Genomic DNA, 19,612 nt, shown 5'->3' with positions numbered 1-19,612 from the left:
ACTCCTAGCGAGAGCTTCTACCCCAAAGAAGGAAATCAACACCTCCTTGTGTTGTAACATGGACGCTGATAGTCGGTCAACTCGCAAGCGGGCTGTATATGTTGCTGGAGAGCCGTTTTGGCAAAGTGCTATATTTTCAAAAGATATTCAACATGCTGGCGTCGGAAAATGACACTCGTCGGGAGGTGGTATGCTCGGGGATGGATTTGCAGACGTTAATCTGGAATATCATCTCTTACTCCTCCAAATTGGCTTTGCCCACTGATCGAGACTGTCACAACTGGCCCTCGCAATCCAGTTGACTCTGCGACGAGCACTTGCTGGGCTTGTTCGGGCAACCTTTGGCCGCAATACATCTCACTCATTGTGCTCCGTCGTTGATCTGTCGACCTGCCCTTCGCCAGGGGGAAGGGGTTGTAGATGTGATCAACCTCACCTATCACTCGACGCCAACTATCTGGCCTGCTTTGGACATGGCTTTGGTAAGCGGAGCCGCATGAAGACTGCTATATGACACATGGACGGAATGGATGTCGAAGCACTGTCAATGACCCCGTAATGTATTGCGACTTGACACGAGCCAAGCCCCGCTCGCAGGAACCATGAGGATAGATACGTCACTCGTAGACAGACTTATGGACAAGCAGCGAGCTAACTGCGGACATTGGAGTATCACGCGAGCCGATTTTGCGAAGAAACTCATGTTCTACATTCCGCTGGCACAATAATCTTGGGGATGAAAGTAAGTGACCAAGACTGGTCGAGTTACTTTACCAACTTCTTGCTGGCAATACCAAGAAGTGACGTGTAATATATGCCACTGATGAACTAGGCCCATGAACTCCAGGCTGAAGTTATTACCGGTAACTCCTTCATACTGCCGAGCTCCCTCTAGAATGGGAACCCGCCACCACCGCCACCAAACTTGAAATGGAATTGCTGACTTCCACCTCCCCCACCCTGCTGGAACATGAATGGATGGCCTCCGCCAAAGGGATTTCCTTGGAAAGGGCTGCCTTGCTGTTGATTATTGGGATCGTCGCCGCGATCGAAGCGCTCGCGAAGCTCCGGGTTGCTTAGAATCTCGTACGCCTCGTTGATGGCCGCCATCTTCTTCTCGGCTTCCTCTTTGGTGAGACCCTGCTTGGCAGCCTTATCCGGGTGGTGCAGCTTTGACAGCTTGCGATAAGCCTGCTTGATTTGACGCTCATCAACATCATGGGATACACCTAGAACCTTATAATAATCCTTGGTCTGACTGCGTTTCAGCGCGATCTGGGCCTTCTGCATTAGAGGCTGGGTGACGTCGTTCTTGTCAGGTCTAGCATTGCTGGCCTCCTCCAAAGACCTAATGGCAGCCTCGAATTCCTCCTTGTCCATCAATACTTTAGCCTTGAATAGGAGGCCGTAAAACGATCGAGGGTCGAGCGCGAGCGCATCATCGCAGTGCTGTTTAGCTTTCTTGCCATTCATCTGCAATGACTGTTAACCCTGCCCAGAGAAAGCCCTACGCCTTCGACTACTTACGTCGTAATAGCCCTGGCATGCCATTTCCACCACGCGGATGTACAGAGCTGAGGTGGCAGTGGCGGGAATGGTGCCATCTGCACGAAGCTCTTCAACATGGGTCTTGATGTCGGTGATCAGACCTGTCTCATCGGCCGAGTCGATCAACAACTTGACTCCGGTCATAGGTTGATTCTTGTCGAATGCCTTCGTTACCCTGGCCAAAGTCTTGTCGATGGCCTTTTGCTGCTTCAGGAGCTTTTTGCATGGCTTGGAGTCTGGGTCGGAGTGTAGACACTTCCTGATCTGGGTCAAGCCGTTCTGGAGGTCGCCTAGTCCGTAGAAGGTGATGGCGGAGATCTTAATATGTGGTGAAGTGTCTCCAGGCCGCATCTGCAGGACGTGGTGCAGATCACTCATGCCTTCTTCAACCTCACCGCGCTGGAAACGACAGCGAGATCTCATCTCGCGGAGCGAGATAGCCCGGTTCGCGGTAAGGATGGCCTCGCCTGCATGAGTGACGCATGCCTCCCAATCACCATTTTTCTCTGCTATCTCGGCGAGGTGAGCTGCGCCCTTGGCCTCGTCGAGGGCGACGAGCTCGGGTGAGGTGGCGCCCTTGTTTGCCAGAGTATACTGTTCCCTTGCGCCTTCCCAGTCGGCAACCTTAGACTTGATCTTGGCCAATTGAACGTGAGCGCCCTCAAAGCCGGGCTTTATTGCCAAGACCTTGTTGAAATCGTCGGTCGCCTGGTTGGTTCGTCCGAGGGAGAGGTAGGTCGTGGCGCGCTTGAAGAGGGTCAGATAGTTGGAGGGATCCCGAGCGATAGCGGCATCATAGTAAACGAGGGCGTCGCTCGTCTGCCCCTTGGAGAGATGGGCTTGGGCGGAGGACAGCAAAGACGAAACTGGGGTATCTGAAGGGATTTCGTCGGCTGAAATTGCGAGAGCTGGCGAAGAGAGTAGTGTCGTGGCTGCGAAAGCCAGAGCGCATAGGCGAACGTGCATGTGCATGGCTGTCGCTCACGCCGGGCGGCCGGGACGAGCACCCAAAGGCAGCCGCGAATCCTCGAGGAGACAGGTAGAGAAAAGAGATGTTGCGGAAAGGAGAGACGCGTGGAAATGGTCGAGAGGAGACAATAAGCTAGAAAAAGGAATGGAGGGGGGACGATGAGTGATGTGGTCGAAGTGGCCGAATTAGAAAAGTTGTCCTCAAAGACCGCCACGATCTGATGGACGGTACAAATGATAATGCTGGAGATGGGGTGTGGGGCAGGTAGTCCTTAACGCTTCTCACCTGGCTGTCGCACAGCCTCCCCTGGCATCTTCAGGAAACTATACGTACACGTACTGCGTACGTGGGTAATTTGGTACGGCGCAAGTGTTCCGATTATGCCCATTTAACCTAATGTTACCTTACTTCTTCCGTCAATAGCAATGCGGCTTGCCGGCTGCAGCCACTGAAGTGTCCAGAGCAGATCTGCCCCACTTTGACGCGTTCTGTACGTACACACAGGTACACTTAGGTAGCTACTGTAGCTACCTCTAATTAGGCTACGTACCTGGGAAGCCTCCAGAATCCATGTCAGGTAGCGGCTACCTTAACGCTGATCGGCACGCAAGCCACTTTTTGAACAAATCACGGCACCTGGTATTGTCACCGGCTTTGCCAGACCCAGAGAAACTCTGTACCTTCCCGGTCTGGCCTTCCTTTGCAGGATAGAAATCAACAATAACAAAAATCACGGCCTTTCGCCGCTGTCTCCAACTATCAGCCTACTACCTCCGTCAGCATGTCTCACCTCCCACCGTCGACCGCCATCTTTTCTCCCTCAATAGCACGCATCGCTGCCTCTACTGCCAAGGACTGGAACTATGTTGACTGTTGGCTTACCGCCAAATTCCACGGCCGAGCAGTCCCGCCTTTCGAGCGGAATCCAGAAACCCTCAAAGCCCTCCTCGCCCTAGCTTCGCTGAATGAGACTGCAGATGAGGAACGTGAACTCGTCTCTAGGGCCGAGGCTGCCGCTCTGCATCAAATCAGCGAAGCTTGCCATGAACCCGAAGCGCGCCTCTCTGAATTGCCCCTAACGGCCACCGTCCGCGAGAGGATTCTGACTGCCGTTCAGGATCACCTCACCCGAGAGGGTAGTACTGCCCTCAACTCTATGGCGACACTTTCATGCCAGCTTTCCGTGGCGTACCCGGACGCCGAAACCCTCGGCTGGTCCATGATAAATCTCCATGCCCGAGCGTCCGAACTCGAGCAAATGAGGGTTCGTGTGCACATACTACTGAAGTACATTGAGCAAGAGTCTACTACTGCAGATGAGCTTCTGCAAACGCTGCGCAGCGACGACTACAAACCCACCAACGACCTTGCCCGCCAGAATTTGGACATGCAAAGAAGAATCAAGGCCATGGCTGCTCGTTTGCCCGAGCTGAAGGACCGAATTTCAAGTGCGAACCGGTCCATGCATCTTCTTCCAACTACACACCAGTCGCACATCTCTGACCAACCCGCCATTGAGCAAATCATACAGGAAGAAAGCAAGTATCTTGAGCTCCTGGCCCAGAAGAGAGGATTGGACGCCCACGTTACCCAATTTTCGAGCCTTCCAGACGACGTCCAGAGGGCTCGGCTTCAGCTTGAAAATCTTCGCACCGATCTCCGTGCCATTATCCGGCGCCGAGACACCATTTTCGAGGGCTTGGTCGAACGCGAGAGTCCCCGCAAGGACCGATGATGAACACTTTCTACTGTAGCTTAGCATACATCACACGCTGCAGCTTGCATCACTAGGGTATTAGAATTACTACGCGCTAAAGACAAAACTCGCTTGTCAAAGACAACAACATCAACCAGCTCGTTTACCCCTAACTGCACCGCCCAAGTTCCTTATTCCCCGCATCCCCAGACCAGCTCGCTTAACAGGTGGCGCGGCCGGAGGTGCAGGGTCCTTCACTGGAACCGGTGGTCCACTTGGGTTACGTGCCTCCTTGCCCCCCTTGATGTCCGCTCCTTCTCCCAAGCGCAAGTCTGTCAAACCAAGACTGCCTCGACTATCGTCAACGTCCCCGGAGTGTCTCTGAGCCCGTCGGGCCCGCTCCTGAACACTGCGGAATTTCTCAAGCAGCTCATTCCAACGGATGATGCCGTCCTCTCGGCCTTTCAACCTGTTTGGTCTGTCATAGCTCGAGCTAGTGGCGGGGCTGGGATTTCTGTAGGCCTGCGGTTAGCTGCAGTCCACTACTTTTTACAAGCCGGACAAAGCCGACAAGTGGTTATGGGTTGGTGATGAGGGGAACTGCCATGAATACTCACACTTTGGGTGCAATATGAAGGTAGCCGATCGAGCTGACACTGTTGAGACGGTTCTTCAAGGCGGCGAAGGCGGAGGATTGTGGGAGGAGCATCAGAAGTCCATACAGGCATTTGTACAAATGGGGATACTTTTCCGGCTCCAGCAGCTGCAATCGAAGATCTTGACATCGTCAGCCGCGAGACATATCAATACGGGCGAGCGGCCACTTACAGGTGAACACAGGAGACTCTATCAACTGCACCAGCTTATCGATCTGGATCAGAATGTTCACTGTCATTTCCAACTCGGCGCTGATATAGTTAGTGAGACATCCCATGGGTACTCACATCTAGGGTACGGAGCTTACAAGATCTGAAGGAGATTGTACGCTTGTTCGTAGGCTTGGGCCAAGAGGCACAAAGAGAAAGTGGCGACTGCATTGTGACACCATGAACGAAAGAGGGCGACAAAAAAAGTCTGACCATCCTGGTACTGTTGTGTAAGCGCTCTGGAGGGTGAAGCCTCAAGGAGAAGATCTGTTTACCTTGGATTCCAAGTTGCGGAGCCTCTTGCGAAGCTCCGAAAGCTCCGGTGCTGTGATGAGGTTGTTGTTCAGGTTCTGCACCATAATACTGGCAAACTCCACATCTTCCTCTTTTTCTATGCAGTCGGCGAGTGTTCGGTAAATTCTCTCGGCGCTGAGGCTAACACAGAGCTGGCGTATGATCAAGTTTCCGCGAGTCTCAAGCAACTTTCTGTCGGTAGCAAAGAGCTGAAGCAGATTGACCATAAAGTTGGAAAAGTAGTCATCTTCGCTGTTGCGAGATATTTGTGATAACAATTGTAGATCCTTGGTTACTACTGCCTCAGCTGGGTCTGAAAGTGTCTTGAGCAACGCCGGAAAGGTTCCGTCATTGAAGGCGAGCACTTTGCGAGGCGCCTTCCTGTGGAGCATGATCAGCCACGTTAGCGCGGCAACCCGGGTTGCCTCATGATCATTGAGGAATAGCAACGTGAGCGCGTTGACCGCTGCGGCATAATCCAAGTCAACCTGGGGATGAGCGGTCGAAGAAGGTGGGTTTGGTGTTGAGAGGGACCGGTTATGTCCCTGAGCAGGAGTCGGGCTTCTCATTTCCAAATCCCGAGAGCTAGAAAGAGAAGCGCGTGCACTAGACGCTCCATCTTGGCGCTCACTGGAAAGAGGTATGCGAGTGTTAGAGTGGGAAAGCCCCCCGATTCCGGGCTCGTCTGACAGCGAAACAACATAGTCCATTAGGCCGGCGTTGACACGGGCGGCAGCCTGGCGAATGGATTCGACGCCGCTGGCCATAGCAGGAAGCATATGCGCCAGGACTTTGGGGGTGAACGGCAACACCTCTTCAGGGCAAATGTCCAAAAACTCGACAATCCAGCGCAGAGATTCCAGCAGGGAATCTTCTTCTATTGTATGAATTAGTGTGAGTGAGCGATGTTTCAAGGGGCGAGGAGGTAAACAAACCAAGGGGTGAGTCGAGCGTAGCTGTAAGGATCTCAAGAATCTTTCGGTAGTTGATTTGGACATCTTGACCTGGTATCCAGTCCTCCTCGCCACTACCCTCATCATCGCTGTGTGAAGTGATTTCATCGCCGTCTTCGGGCTCAATTTGAACACTTCCTGAATCGACAGACTCCTCACGTTTGCGTTTCCCGCCCTCTCGAGACTTTTTGCTCTCTGCAATGCCCTTCTTAACTCTCGAGATCCGTTTGATCTCGCTGAGAAACTTATCTAGGCAAGACTGGGTGGCAACGTGAACGTCTCGATTGGGATCACTCAAGAACTTGAGCAAACCGCCTAAGAAGTCAGGTAGGAATGTTACCAGCTCGAGATCGGGGATAGAATCGAGCAGTGTAATCCAGCCAACAAGGAATTGGCGAGTGAAGGGATTGATAACCCAGACACGTTCTTGGAGAAGAGGTATGAAGCGGCGTAAGGAGAAGGCGGTCGGCGGAGGAGGGCGATCCTCAGCGTCTGCTTTGTCGGTGAATTCCTGGCCCAACTCTCCTTCCAAGACGGATACGTAGGATGCAGCTGACTCGGAGACAATGTCCTTAATGAGTCTGTCGAGCAGTTCAGCGCCGTTCTTGACGGATAACTCTGAGTCTGCTCCAAGCTAAGAACCACGAAACTCATGTCAGATTGCAAGCTCACGACAAAAGAATACCAGCCCAATGGTGGTGCGGCAAGGTATGAGCTAGGCGGGGGCATTACCTTGCAGAGAGCGTCGAATATGTCATTAAAGTATATCAAGATCTCCCCTTTGGCCACCTTGGCAATGTTGTACATGGCCTCGCAGGCGTAGTACCTCACCCTGGCATCTTGGTCCGTAAAGCATGCCAAGACTGGGGGCACTATCTTTTCCAAATAACGTGGCAGTTCCTAGACATGGTTAGTTGAACATGTATCGCGACTAGGAACTAAGAGTCCAGGTAGGGAGGAGAGAGTCCTACAGGACCAAGTGCGATGGCAGCGGCAGCCAGGCCGATTAGACCTCCATTTCTGGCATGGGGCTGGTGAACAGCGTAAGCAAACTCATTGCATAGCTGCTCGAGGATGGCTTGCACTCTCGAATAGTCTCTGGTGACGACCAACTCGCGGATGACGCGCTCGAGTCTAAACAGAGTGGGATGTCAGCTAACAGGGGGGGAAGGGGGTCATGGAAGATGGCGACAAGGAGAAGATAGAGGCCAGGTCCCGTTCAGGGGAGGGGTTGCATACTCAAGTGCTCCAACTTTCCGTTTGTCGTAAAGTTTGTCGTTCAGAGCTCGCTGTATACCAACATCCATGATTACTGGTGCGGGGAAGAGATACGGATACGGTGAGAGACTACAGTAGTGACATGTCCTAGGACTGCAAAGTTGGATGTGAAAATCGGTCGGGTAGGGCTAGAGCGGTGGATTGGGCTGGCAAACGCAATGCGGTCAGGCTCTGGCCGTGGCTCTGAAGGAGGCCCGGCTCTGGACCGGAGTTGCAGATGGCTTCACACCTGAGTCGCGATTAGACTGGGCGTGGAAAGACCAAAAAAACAAAGCTTGGGCGACGGAGATTAATCGGGGGACCAAGGAGGAGAGAACACAGACTCGAAGGTGAAGATGTGCTGCTCGGCGGGGGTGAGGTAGTAAGTAGGTTGTACCTACCTAGGACGGGTGAGGTGAGGCAGGCTGGCAAGCAGCAAGACGTCAGAAAACAGGCGGGTGCAGGAGCCGGTACAGGGGGTTTGATGCATCCCGTGCGACACCTTACCTTACCTTAGGTACCCGACCTTCCTACGCCGTCGAGGGGACTACAGACGATCGGGCCCGGCTTAATTATTAGCACGTACTGCATACCTTAGTACGCAGTAGGTGCCGGCCCCATTATCTGCATGGTACACTAAGGTAGAAACTCTGTATGCACCAAAGCATCATACGCGCATCTGCAATTGCTTCCCGTCGTCTCCAATCGCAGGCCATGCAGAACCAAAGCTGGCAGCCCTTCCTATTTGCAATATCCGTACGCCTCCTTTACTTTCACCTTTCTTTTTCTCAAAACACAAAGCCTCCACTCCACCCAAACGGTTCTTTTGTCTTTATGGGTCCCAAGTTTCCTCCTTGGTCTCAACGCCCTCCTTCCACAACGCACCCCCTCAGTTGCTGTCAGGATGCTTTCAACTGTCGGCAACGGTCTCTCAATCGCATGAGGAATTCCGCGGCCTTACACCCGTACGCAGCATCCGTCATATCCATGGGGGCTTCTTCGTCTTGCAGTCGGGGACCAGAGCCTTCTCTTCCGGGCTGCAAAACACCCGCGCACCCGCACACCCTCATAAGATGTCTGAATGGTGTCTCCTCATCCCGCCATTCCTAGTATACACTAGGCACCTATCTGGTCCCGGCGCCCTCCAAAGGCCCCGTATGTGATCTTCTTTCTCCAGGCCAATGGCAACGTCTACCATCTGGCGGACCCCGGCATCCCTTTAGTTTATCTTACAGCACTGATCCTGGCTACTAACGTCCGATTTGAACTCCCCGAAATTCCAGCCACTTGGGTCGTCCCAGTCATTTTCGAGCAACCCTGGTTTTGTTCTGATCCATTTTCCCCTGCCCTCTCTTCTCCCCCGAGTCCCGCAAGCCATGACCGAGACCGGTGAACTAACTGTGCGTTTCAGTACTCTCTTTTCTCTTCTCCGCCATACCCCTCGTGGAATGTGCAACTCACCAGAGACACTCGCCGAACCTGCCCTGCCCAGCTTTCTTTTCCCGTATCCTTCATTGAACCCCTCTCTTCTGTTAATCGTCTTCTTGTTCATGGTTCAGCAATTGGTTTACTGCCGAGAGACCTGGACTTGGGACGGGTCGTGCAAACTGCATTCCAATCTATCATTACTGTATCCTGATAGCGTACCTTGCCCTGCCTGCTCTGAAGAGGCCTGGGGTTTTATTTTGTTCTTACCCCTTCCTGTTTACTTCCACTGCCCGAGTAGCCACCCTTCTGCTCTCTACTTGACGCCTCCCTATCTCTATTGGCCTGGGCAGCCATGGTGGCACGCTTAGCGAAGTCGTCCTGTCATGTTCAGCTGTTTGTCTTTGAGGAAGTCCACCTCATGGCACAAAATCCTCGGGGAATTTACTTTGTCACCGCGGGCTTTGCGGATACGCGCAGCCGCAGCGTCGTCCATCTTGCTCTTTCCCATCGTTGAGGGCTTGATAGACGCTCAAGGCAATAGTCCTTCGAAAATTCTGGCTCGTACGCGAAGAATTGAATCAAGCTTGATCTCCGAGCCACCGATCAAGGTGCCCGTCTCGTTTCTCTCTTCGAGGGTATATGTTTGGATTAAGAAACGATTGAAGAAGTACACGGCAAGACTGTGGCTCGTTTGCTTCAGAAACCACAGTCTCGACAGGTCCAATGTTGTTTCGAAGTATAAGAAGAGTAGTTTCTGGAGCTGTGATTCCGTCTTGAACTTGCCCTAGAGGGCTCAGTCCTTTATACTTTTCCAGCGACATATACTAAACTTATTCTCGTGACCAGGCTCTGCTCATGACACACCGGGGAATCTTCATCCTGTACGATTTGTAGCCAACAGCAACGCGCCAACTTGATCTCTCAGAGCAAGAGCAGGCTTGAGTATCCCGGTCCAGATGCACGATACATGTCGGGCAAGTCTTTTTGGGATGGTAGGGGTCTGAGGCAACGGGCTTGGACACGGCGTAGTTCCCGCCAGTTCCAAACCCTGTTCCCCATGTTGTCTCAAGGCGGCCGGTACCCTGGACAGTGACGCCTTCCAATGCTGTCCCTTGTGAGAAGGAAGGTGTTCGGCTGCCAGTGAGGGACAAGGCAGTCGCCCAGAACGCCGATTTCCTACATGGCTCTGACAGTACCTCATAACATGAAAGACATCAGACGTTTGACGGATTCGAGACCGCTCTCAAGTGCCCTCCCTACGGCTGGCTGTTCCGCATCCCTCCGATGAGGTGCATCAACGTAACTGCAGCCAAGAGATCTCGGGGTACACTACTGACGGCGATGACAAGATGGCCAGCTGTAGCCATCGCCCATCACTCGCGGCTCAACCTCCGGTCATTCTCATGGACCCCTGAACGATGGACAAACCGTCGGCTCCTATTCATCCGCCGTCTGCTTCTCTGTGGTATCGTTGTAGGATGGTGGAGAACAGGCCGAGGGCCTAGGCGGGAACCATAATCGACAGCCCTTGTCTCTCTGTCCATACGTCATGTCTCATGCCGGTAGCTCAGCTGTATGGTCCTGGCTATAGGAAACGGTTGTTCTTCAGAGACTGAGGCCTCCTTATGCAGTCTCTCTGACACATTGCTTTTTAGTAGTACCCTTGGATCCCGCCTTCCTCCTTCTCCATTTCACCCTCCCTATGTCCTTTCCTTCAATATTAAAAGGTACGTGGTGTGGTTCCTGTGCGACCTCTCAAGAGTTCATCGTGCATACATCGCATCGGATCGCACCCGCGGATCGATGACCTGCTTGCGCGCGCGCGCGTTTGTGTGTATGTGTGTGTGTGCGTATGTGTGCGTGGAGGCCAGTATCGCGGATGGCCTTAGAGCCAAACAGGGGTTGGGGAGAGCATTATCGTACTCAGTCTTGCTCGAAACACATTTGATTGGAGCGAGAAAATCGGAATACATGCGTGCGGTCTGTACAAGAGGGTGAGAGGAAAAGTGAGGGACAAAAGTGTGGGTTCATCATGATGCAAAGTTCACTGCCGTAATCTAGCCAAATTGCCATTGGCTACGTAAGACAAGATTGGCGCTTTCACACTGACGATTGCAGCTCGACGAACTTGCTTATTGTCCTAGCGCCAGCGCTCTTCTCGCCCGGGAAAAGAAACGAACAACACGCGCTCCGGTTGAAGATGATGCCCGCTCATGTGGGTGCGGCGGAGGAGAGGGCCGTCTCCGACGGGTGTAGCGAATCGGATCGGAGGATAAATCCCATGCCATGCAACATCGATGCAGTCACACATATCGGATCGATCTCGTTCTAGACATTATAACCGATCTAGCTGGGCGCTACAGGCTCTGCGTACATGCGCCTCTCGTTCTTTTCATATCCCACACCGGTCGTAGCTGCGCTAACCCCAATTGCATGTGCATGTCGGTTGGGGGAGCGAGGGGCCAGAGTCATACGAGAGGGCTGTTAGTGGTGTCCACCGAGGATATCACCATTCTTGACCACAGCCTTTTGACACTTTGCCAATATGGCAGCTTGTTGGGACACCTCGGCCAAGCGACCGATGACATCCTTGTTACCGTCTACGAAGCCGTACAGGGCGTAAGGAATGCCCACGTCGTTGCAGAATTCCTGCACCAATCTCTGCGTCTTGCGCAGGTTGTGGCGCGGAACGCGAGGGTACATGTGATGAACGACCTGGAACTGCAGCCCGCCGTGAAAAAAGTCCAGCCATGACGGGCAATCAACGTCCATGGTCGTCCGCAGCATCTTCTGAGGGAACGACTCGTGGGGGCCCAGATCGGCGGTGCTCATAGCAAAGTGTGATAGCGTGATTTGACAGTGCAGCGGTGACTGCAGGATGTGGCTGACCATCACAAAAACGAATCGGTCCCAGTTGTTAGGGATAGACTTGTACACGACACCGTAGCCGAACCAGGCCCAGAAGAAAACCTGTCCAGCCACCTCAAGCCAGTGATGCCACCAGGCAATGCCTTTCTTGGGGCTGCGCCTGAAAATCAAATGGTCCCAGGAGAGCCTGTAAAGGTTGAAACGGCCGAAGCACATGATCGGGTAATAGAGGTACGACTGCATGGACAGGAAGAATTTGGCCGCGGCGTCGTATGTCATTATGCGCTCGTAGTAAGATGATGTCAAGTTGCCGAGGAAGCGGTGAGACACGGCGAAGAAAGGCATATGTTCAATATCCGGGTCGTGTTCGGGTGAGTTGGTAACGATGTGATGGACATTGTGATTTCGCTTCCACCAGCCAATGGAAAGGCCTCCCATGAAGTCGGCAATGAATATGCCGATACACGTATCAACGTGGAAGTTGTGCGTGATGCCCATGTGACCAGCATCGTGAGCTGAAAATACAAGCTGGTGCCAGAAGCATCCTAGACAGGCCGCGCTCGGGACATACCAGCCCCAACGCAAAAAGGTCAGCATGCCAACGAACAGGAGCGTATAGCGGGTCATTTCGACGGCGTAGGCACGATAGTCACAATCGTAAAGACCCTCGTCCTTGATGCGCTGATCCAGCAGTCTGTACTTGCGCACGATCTCGGTTTGGGTCTCGTCGTCGAGGGGTGGGTATTTGTCAAGATCGAGGTTGATTTTCTTGCGAGTCTCCGAATCTAGAAACGCAGTGCCGTCCATCTCTTCATCGTCGCCGCAGTCCGAAGTTGCTGATGACACAGAGCTCGAGCTCTGAGGTGCACCTCGTCGTTGCCGTACGCTGCTGTCGGTGGTATCGAAGACCGGGGAAGCCTCCCGCGAGCTCACGTCACTGGGAGACGAGGGACCGAAGAAGCGTAACGAGACGTCTTCCTCCGCATCGTCGATGTCTGGGTCGCCTTCCTCCAAAGTTCTGAACTTGCCACCCTGAATGGGAGGAACAAAGTTCCGCCAATGCCCCTCGATCCTGCCAATTCGATACCGGTTCATTTGTGCTTTCGCTTCGGGTGAGTGCAAACTGTTGGAGAGGTACGCGTCAGTTTCACCAGCGTCAAAGGTAAGACCATGCAAGAGACCTCTCCACGGGATGAACATACACTGTGACCTCGTCGGTGGCATCTCGACCGACCATGTGTTGAATGGCCTTGTCACCGCCGGGATGGTAGGCCAACCATCCATCGAGCCGAAGAACAAACTGGTCGACGATTGTGATCGTGCGTCCCTGGGCAATCAGGCCCTCGACCTGGCGTCGAGACATGAACGGACATTCTCTTTCCTTCTTGGGTGTTTCCCGATGGCCCTCACCCATGGCGGCAGCTCCGGCGGCGGCAAAGCCAACCATTGCAATCTTCGAAGATACCGTCGAACCACCAGAGATATGAGTGATGCGTGGAGAGAGGAGGGAATGATGGCGAGCTGCCCGAGCAGAGTTTCGAAACCAATTGAACGAACGTGCACTATTGACAGGACAGGTTGGCAGGGGTAGCTTTTTGTCGTCAAGACGCAGAGGGAGGGTGGTGGGGGGCAGGCCACAATGTGATGTCGTTTCTTCCAAGAAAAACATAAATCAAAGCCGGAAATAAAAGAACACAGGTGAGAACCTAGATCTGGGGAAAGTGGTGGATGGGTGGGATCAAGGCGGTATTTCGTGGCCGCTATTCACCGCATATTGCTGGCTTAGATGCCAGATCCTGGAGATGCGTCGGCGAACCTGGCAGGCCAAATATATGTCGAGGTACCTTGCATAAGATAAGCTTGGAACCTTGAGTGCCAGCGTACAACCAATGGCCACGTGTGGTAGGCCACCTCAATATTTGAACAGAATGGCAGAACGGTTCTCGGAGCTTTCAGCAGCCCGTCGGGCCATCACCACCACACAATGGCGCAAATCATGCGAGGAACAGCTCCGGGCGGGTCCACAGTAGCGTGTTTCCGTCGTTCCATCTACTCTCGATCCGAAATTAAGCCGCGTTGATCAAGAGCGACTGAGGACATTTGCCTCGACATCACTCATCAGATACTTCGGTTGGGATATGGAAATGGAAGCCAATACGAATATAAATGCTAGAGAATTGGTTACTCGCCATCAGCCCAGCAGAACCTCTTCTCGTCGTCCTCGGCTTGCCCGCAGCCAGGGCCAAATGAGTGGCTGCATCGACTTATTTGCTAGAACCAGACAAGACTCCCCCGATTCCCCAGTATTTCTCTGCGTGGAAAGTGCTGGCATCAGAGTGTTTCCACAGGTCGTTGAAGGCCGAGAAGAGAATGACATCCCCTGGGTGGCTTGCGAACGCCTCCTTGATTGAATCAACAGCCAGCCTCTGCTCACTGACGCCAGGTACCGCAGCGCCGTTGCTGTCTCCCTGCCACGGCCAACCTGTCTCTGTGCAGACGATGCGCTTGTTCCGGTCCGAGAGCTTCGCCTGGACCTGGCTTACTATTCTGGTCACAAAAGGCCCAGCATCCTTGGCCGCGGTATTCTTGTCGAAGAAAGGGTGGATGTTCAATGCACAGTAGTCTGACGCGTCGCACAGAGCTGGGTTGGTCAATACCGCCACAAAGGTGTCGACAGTGACAACGGGCCCAGCGTACCCCGCTGCTCGGAGAAGCGACCGCGCCTTCGTCATGGCCGTGATGACCTGCTCAGCAGTGGCCTTGCCGCTGTTCACCAGTTCATTGCCAACACTGACGGTGTCAATAGAAGACCAGTCGCCGGCGACGGCCGTGACAATCGCCTGAACCTGAGCTTCAATAGGGCCAATATCGAAGAGGCCGAGAATAAGCTTGAGACCAGTATTCTTGGCTGCTGGAAGCGCTTTCGTAATCTGCTCGCAATCGGTGCCATACGTGCGGACGACCGAGTAGTTGCCCTTTAACTCAGAAAAGTCTGCCGCAATCTGAGCCGCTGACTTGCAATCATTCGACGCCGTGTAGGGCGCATAGGCGATGCCGTAGAGACTTGCAGAGGCAGACGCCGATGGCGAAGAAGATGAGGACGGTGAGAGAGGAAGTGAAGAGGAAATAGGCGTCTTCGAATACCCCGGGACGTGGGCAGAGTAAACAACTTCAGGAGAAGCGGCACCAGAGCGAGTCTCAAGACCTACGGGTTTCGTTCCATGATCCAGGGCCCTGCTGGCAGGTACGAACCGAACTGTTTCAGTGGTGGTGGTCAAGGGAGTGCCTTCCTCGTTGACGTAGACGACGACTTGAGGAGCCTCGGTGGTTTCCTTCAGCGATGTCTCAGTGACGACAATCCTACCGGGCCGTGTTGCTTCCTCTACATCTCTAGTGCCTGGATGTGCATGTCAGCACCCTTAGGACGAACAAGTATAACACGTTCCTTACCCTGAGGATGAGCGCTGGACAAGCCGACCAAGGCCAAGAGCATAGCTGATGAAAGGCCTGCGGACTTCATCTTGTCTTTCTCAAGGACTTGGCGGATTTTGAGTTAGAGTCCTCAGCTGCGATGCGCAGAGAACGATCCCAAGTTAAGCGGACTGCGTCGATCAGGAGGAAAGCCGTTTTCAACTTTGAAAGGAACGAGTCGGACCTGGTTTTGAGGTGAATGAAAGTCAAGAATTGTATAGTTCTGAAGGAGTGACTGGAAAACAAGCCAACACGGGCTCAAAGGAACGAAATGCTGTAGGTACAGCTTGGGCAATGCGAGGTCAACGGCAGCGAGCGGCGATGATCCGACTCAAGGGATGAGGTTAAGGCAAAGAAATAGGACAATGGCCAGCCGAAGGTGGCAGCGTGACAGTCAAGTATTCCGCAGCCAGGCAGAGCTTGCAGCCATCAGTGGGCAACTCGAGCGGTTGAAGGACCGCCCTTGGGTCTTGGCAAATACCAAGAGATGCAGGAACGGCGGTAGATGAAGGTCATGGGGGTCGGGCCTGAAGGAGGGAATGGAGGGAGGCGATCGACCGGGGAAGGAATGCTGGCCGTGCTTGCAAGTGCGGTGCAGTGCAGGAACTCCGCAGCAAACGAAGAAAGGGAGCAAGACAATTGGACATTGTGCAGAGGGAGAACAAAAGCTCAGTCGTGGGGCTCACCTTGGTAACTCGGTTTGTTTGGCATTCTGGCGGCTCAGTTGGCTTAGACAGTCAAGATCGTAGACCGGTCTCAACCCCAAACTTGACGCATGTTTAAGAACGACTGAGACGGGACTGAGGCAAATCTGCCCCCAGGAATGAAAGAGTTGGCAGTATCCTATGCCACGAGCAGAGGGAGGTTAGCTTGGGATGCCCACAAGAACATGCGGGCATGCCTGAGACGTCATCGTCCACTTGCATCCGTGGCAATGAATGCTTCCTAATTTCATGATGCACAGGCAGTTGCAATGAAGAGCATACGGAGAAGTGGTTTGACGATGATGAATATACGTGGTTTGCGAATTGGGTCATGGGTATTGACTGGCTCCCTTTACTGAAAGAGTGGTGTCGCGGTGCTTCGTCGGCAACGGGTACAATTAAACAAGACCGGGATTTGAATAAAGCTGGGGAAGTCAGCACTTCGAGGCAGGATTGTGCAGACAACTCAATTGAGGCTCGCGTCGTTCAAGTTCTCGAGGAACAAGGAGCCTTCGCAGCTCCAGACCCGACCTTTGCCTTGACCGAGGCGCCTCCTATCACGGCTTTCCGAGAAGCTGCACGATTGCGACAAATAGGAGACCAACCCGGTGACCAGGGCCACAGGAAAACGCAGCCAGCTGCTGTCCCGTCCCATGGGGTAGTGACATTGACTGATGATACCATCATCAGTCGTTGAGTCTAGAACGTTGCGTGGGTCAGACGTCCTCTCCATCTCTCTGCACAGGGCCGTGGAAAAAGGAGGGAAGGGAGGACACGGATAATGTCCAACATCAGAAAACGTCGCCAGAGGTGGCTGGAGTTGCTGCTACGCACCACAATGTCTGGGCCCCTTTGATTCACCAGCATGTCTCCCTCGTTTCAACAGCTGCGCCGCAGACGGACAGCATGTATACTGTATTGTTATCAAGTATTAGTATATTGTTTTCATTACATGAAATAGTCAGATGCGGGTATCCGGGAACCCGCTTCTCGTGGATCTCAAGCCTCGGCCTTGAGAACAGTCAAAGAGAAGTGTACAACGACGCTCGCCCTGCGTCCTCTATATCCCTCCCATCCAAGCTCAGCTGAATCGGACGAAGAGACGCAGGCCAAATGAGTCGCGTCACGCCCGTTCGACGCGGTGTATTTCAGTACACATCACTCTAAGTGCTTGAGGCCGTCTGTGTGCTGAATCTTCTATGATGACTTGGAGCTCGACTTTCGCGTCATGACCTTCGTGATTGCGTGTCTAATCGTGACGCCCGCCTTCTCAATGTCCTTCTTTGGAAGTCCCGATGTAACGCAAACCTTGAGCGCCGGCTGAATGTTCCAGCTGTTGTCCTTGGGGTCTAGGTTGTTGGCAATGGCCATGCTCTTTAGTCGCGTGATCAGAACACCATTCGCAAGTGCCTTGAAAGCCACGAAGGCTCGCGTTAGCGTTGTGTCTAGTGGCAGACAACCTCGAGACAGCAACAACTCACCTCATCAACGCATTCCTGCAAGAGACGCTCCTGGTCCTCCCTCGTCAGCTTTCGCGCTGCAGCAACCTCGGGCTTAAGCACGAGAAGCATGATTGGGTTCTCGGGCGAGCTTGTGCACAAAACCCAATCGCTGCGTGGGTCTAGCTGTGCTCTCATTGCCTTAATGTTGTCACGGCACTGCGTGAGGATATCCGGGTTGGACTGCAGCACGCTGAGAGTCTCACTCGCTGTCACGGCCAACATAGCAGGAAGGGCGGCCGAGAACGTGTAAGACGCCGCAGTAAGGCGCTGATGTTCGACAACGTCCTTGGCTCCTGCGCAAAACCCACCGCCAGCGCACAAAGGGCCGGCAAGAGAGCCTGCAATCATGTCTACCTGAGACGGATCAACGTTCTGTGCCTCGGTGAGGCCACGGCCAGTCCGGCCCAAGACGCCAAACGACCATGTCTCATCCAGGATGATGCGGAATTTGTACTTTTCCTTCAAAGCAACCTACACACACTCCGTTAGCCTGTATATCGCGACAACCATGACCCAGCCAAGGAACTCACGAGTCTGGGAAGGTCAGCGTGGTCACCGGTCGTCTCGAACAAGCCCTCGGTCACGATGAATCTGCGCGTCAACTTCTTGCCCCTCTGGTCCTTAACAACCTTTTGCATAACACGTTCCAAGTCATCCATGTCGCCATGTGCGTACCACTTGATGGTACTCCTAGATGCTTCAAGGCCCTTTCGAATAGAGTAGTTGACAGCTCGGTCAGCCACGATGATATCGCCACGTTTGCAAAAAGCCGGAATAACGCTGGAAATGGTCGAGAAGGCTTGGGCATAGACAATACAAGCCTCCGTACCAAGGTATGCTGCAATGTCTGCCTCGGTCTTCATGTGTACGTCCTGGGTACCATAGAACTGGGGAGGGCCGCAGGGACCGACTCCGTAGGTGCGCAGCGTCTGAATGGCCTTGTCTTTGATTTGTTCATTCGCATTGAAGTTGTAGAAGTTGTAGGAAGCGAGGTTCGTCACGGTGCGGCCGCTTGCCAATTTGGTCTTGGGTCCCGTAGGGCTGAGGCTTGTTAGAAGAACCGATCTGCGTCTGTCTCAAAGGGAGGTATTCTCATACCCAACAATGACGGGCAAGCGCTCGCTTTCCATCTCCTCGAGTGCACTTTGAGGAGGAACCAGGGGCTCGGGAGTCCAGTCGTCGACTAACTCATCAATTTCCTGAACGCCAGGTCAGCCAGACACATGTAGTACAATTGCTTCACGCAATTGCTCAAGAGCAATGGGCGCCACGAACGTCGTCTCGCAGCTTGATGAAGTTCTGCTTCTGAGTGGAATAGGAGGGCGAGAGGAGGTAGCGAACGAAGAAGATGAAGAGCACTAGTTCGATGCCGGAGCGGATGGGATCGTTCTGGTAGCTGGACTGGATGTAGCGGATCAGGACAGCAGATCCAGGGACCTTCTGGAAGGCGGCGGAGGCATCGCGTAGCCAGTCGGTCACCATCGCCTGGACCTCGCTGGCGTCCATGATGGGCGTGGGCGATGATCTGGGGTAGAACAACGGGCAGATCGGGTGGATAACACACGGAGGACTACGGGACGAAGAAACCCGAATCCAGTGATAGTATGCAGCGCGGCGACGGGAGCAAGCAGACACAGGGCAGCTGGTCGCTTCGGGGTTTGTAGGCAAGAACGACAGGTTGGTGTTGGCGGAAGGGTCGGTGTGTGCCGCAAAAGTTCGAGGCAAGCCAGGTGGGCAGGTACCCAAGGTGACAGACAATCCGTGGTGCGGTTGACTTAGCCTTTGATGAGGTGCCTCGAGCCTCGAGTTCCGGGGTGCTACCTTAGTAAGACAGCCTTGAGGCAGGTGCAGCGGGCGATGGGTGACTGGCAGCAACGCACATGCGAATTTTGACAGACCTTGCTGCCGCTGAGGTATTCTCAGTTCTCTCGTTGGCAAGGAGCAAGTGCATTGCCTGAGGGCCGTGAGCACATCTCAGGTGCGCGAGTGACAAGGCTTGTGACGCGGTGGTTCCCCGAGCCCCGAGCGTGCGCGCCCCTGGCCAAAAATTCTAAC

The 19,612-nt window shown here is 53.7% G+C and overlaps 7 protein-coding genes across 7 annotated transcripts; 1 reads left to right on the top strand and 6 right to left on the bottom strand.

Moving 5' to 3' along the window:
- Positions 1-891: 891 nt before the first annotated feature.
- CGCA056_v010634 (DnaJ-like protein subfamily C member 3) lies at positions 892-2,520 on the bottom strand (the record flags this gene model as incomplete). The annotated part of the gene is made up of 2 exons (XM_037325881.1): positions 892-1,473; positions 1,528-2,520. The coding sequence occupies 2 exons, from the start codon at positions 2,518-2,520 to the stop codon at positions 892-894; spliced, it is 1,575 nt and encodes a 524-aa protein (XP_037175616.1).
- Positions 2,521-3,299: 779 nt separating this feature from the next.
- Positions 3,300-4,253, top strand: CGCA056_v010633 (uncharacterized protein; the record flags this gene model as incomplete). The annotated part of the gene is made up of 1 exon (XM_037325880.1): positions 3,300-4,253. One exon carries the CDS (start codon positions 3,300-3,302, stop codon positions 4,251-4,253), a length of 954 nt encoding a protein of 317 aa, XP_037175937.1.
- A 574-nt stretch (positions 4,254-4,827) lies between these two features.
- Positions 4,828-7,634, bottom strand: CGCA056_v010632 (Protein VAC14-like protein; the record flags this gene model as incomplete). The annotated part of the gene is made up of 8 exons (XM_037325879.1): positions 4,828-4,991; positions 5,043-5,122; positions 5,179-5,303; positions 5,356-6,251; positions 6,310-6,961; positions 7,060-7,227; positions 7,299-7,461; positions 7,567-7,634. The coding sequence occupies 8 exons, from the start codon at positions 7,632-7,634 to the stop codon at positions 4,828-4,830; spliced, it is 2,316 nt and encodes a 771-aa protein (XP_037175703.1).
- Positions 7,635-8,991: 1,357 nt separating this feature from the next.
- Positions 8,992-9,520, bottom strand: CGCA056_v010631 (uncharacterized protein; the record flags this gene model as incomplete). The annotated part of the gene is made up of 3 exons (XM_037325878.1): positions 8,992-9,127; positions 9,287-9,390; positions 9,458-9,520. The coding sequence occupies 3 exons, from the start codon at positions 9,518-9,520 to the stop codon at positions 8,992-8,994; spliced, it is 303 nt and encodes a 100-aa protein (XP_037175613.1).
- A 1,976-nt stretch (positions 9,521-11,496) lies between these two features.
- SLD-0 (Delta 8-(E)-sphingolipid desaturase) lies at positions 11,497-13,327 on the bottom strand (the record flags this gene model as incomplete). The annotated part of the gene is made up of 2 exons (XM_037325877.1): positions 11,497-13,003; positions 13,083-13,327. 2 exons carry the CDS (start codon positions 13,325-13,327, stop codon positions 11,497-11,499), a joined length of 1,752 nt encoding a protein of 583 aa, XP_037175614.1.
- Positions 13,328-14,144: 817 nt separating this feature from the next.
- On the bottom strand, positions 14,145-15,400 carry MP65 (Cell surface mannoprotein MP65; the record flags this gene model as incomplete). Its single annotated transcript, XM_037325876.1, has 2 exons — positions 14,145-15,277; positions 15,331-15,400. The coding sequence occupies 2 exons, from the start codon at positions 15,398-15,400 to the stop codon at positions 14,145-14,147; spliced, it is 1,203 nt and encodes a 400-aa protein (XP_037175005.1).
- Positions 15,401-17,252: 1,852 nt separating this feature from the next.
- On the bottom strand, positions 17,253-19,063 carry lcb1 (Serine palmitoyltransferase 1; the record flags this gene model as incomplete). The annotated part of the gene is made up of 5 exons (XM_037325875.1): positions 17,253-17,465; positions 17,537-18,028; positions 18,088-18,598; positions 18,656-18,756; positions 18,833-19,063. 5 exons carry the CDS (start codon positions 19,061-19,063, stop codon positions 17,253-17,255), a joined length of 1,548 nt encoding a protein of 515 aa, XP_037175004.1.
- Between the last annotated feature and the right edge of the window lie 549 nt (positions 19,064-19,612).

This window comes from Colletotrichum aenigma (assembly GCF_013390185.1).
Source record: "Colletotrichum aenigma strain Cg56 chromosome Unknown KSG_Cg56_contig07, whole genome shotgun sequence".
In the NCBI taxonomy this organism is placed as follows: Eukaryota; Fungi; Ascomycota; class Sordariomycetes; order Glomerellales; family Glomerellaceae; genus Colletotrichum; species Colletotrichum aenigma.
The sequence above is the reverse complement of the archived record's forward strand: the minus strand, read 5'-3'. Positions and strand labels throughout refer to the sequence as shown.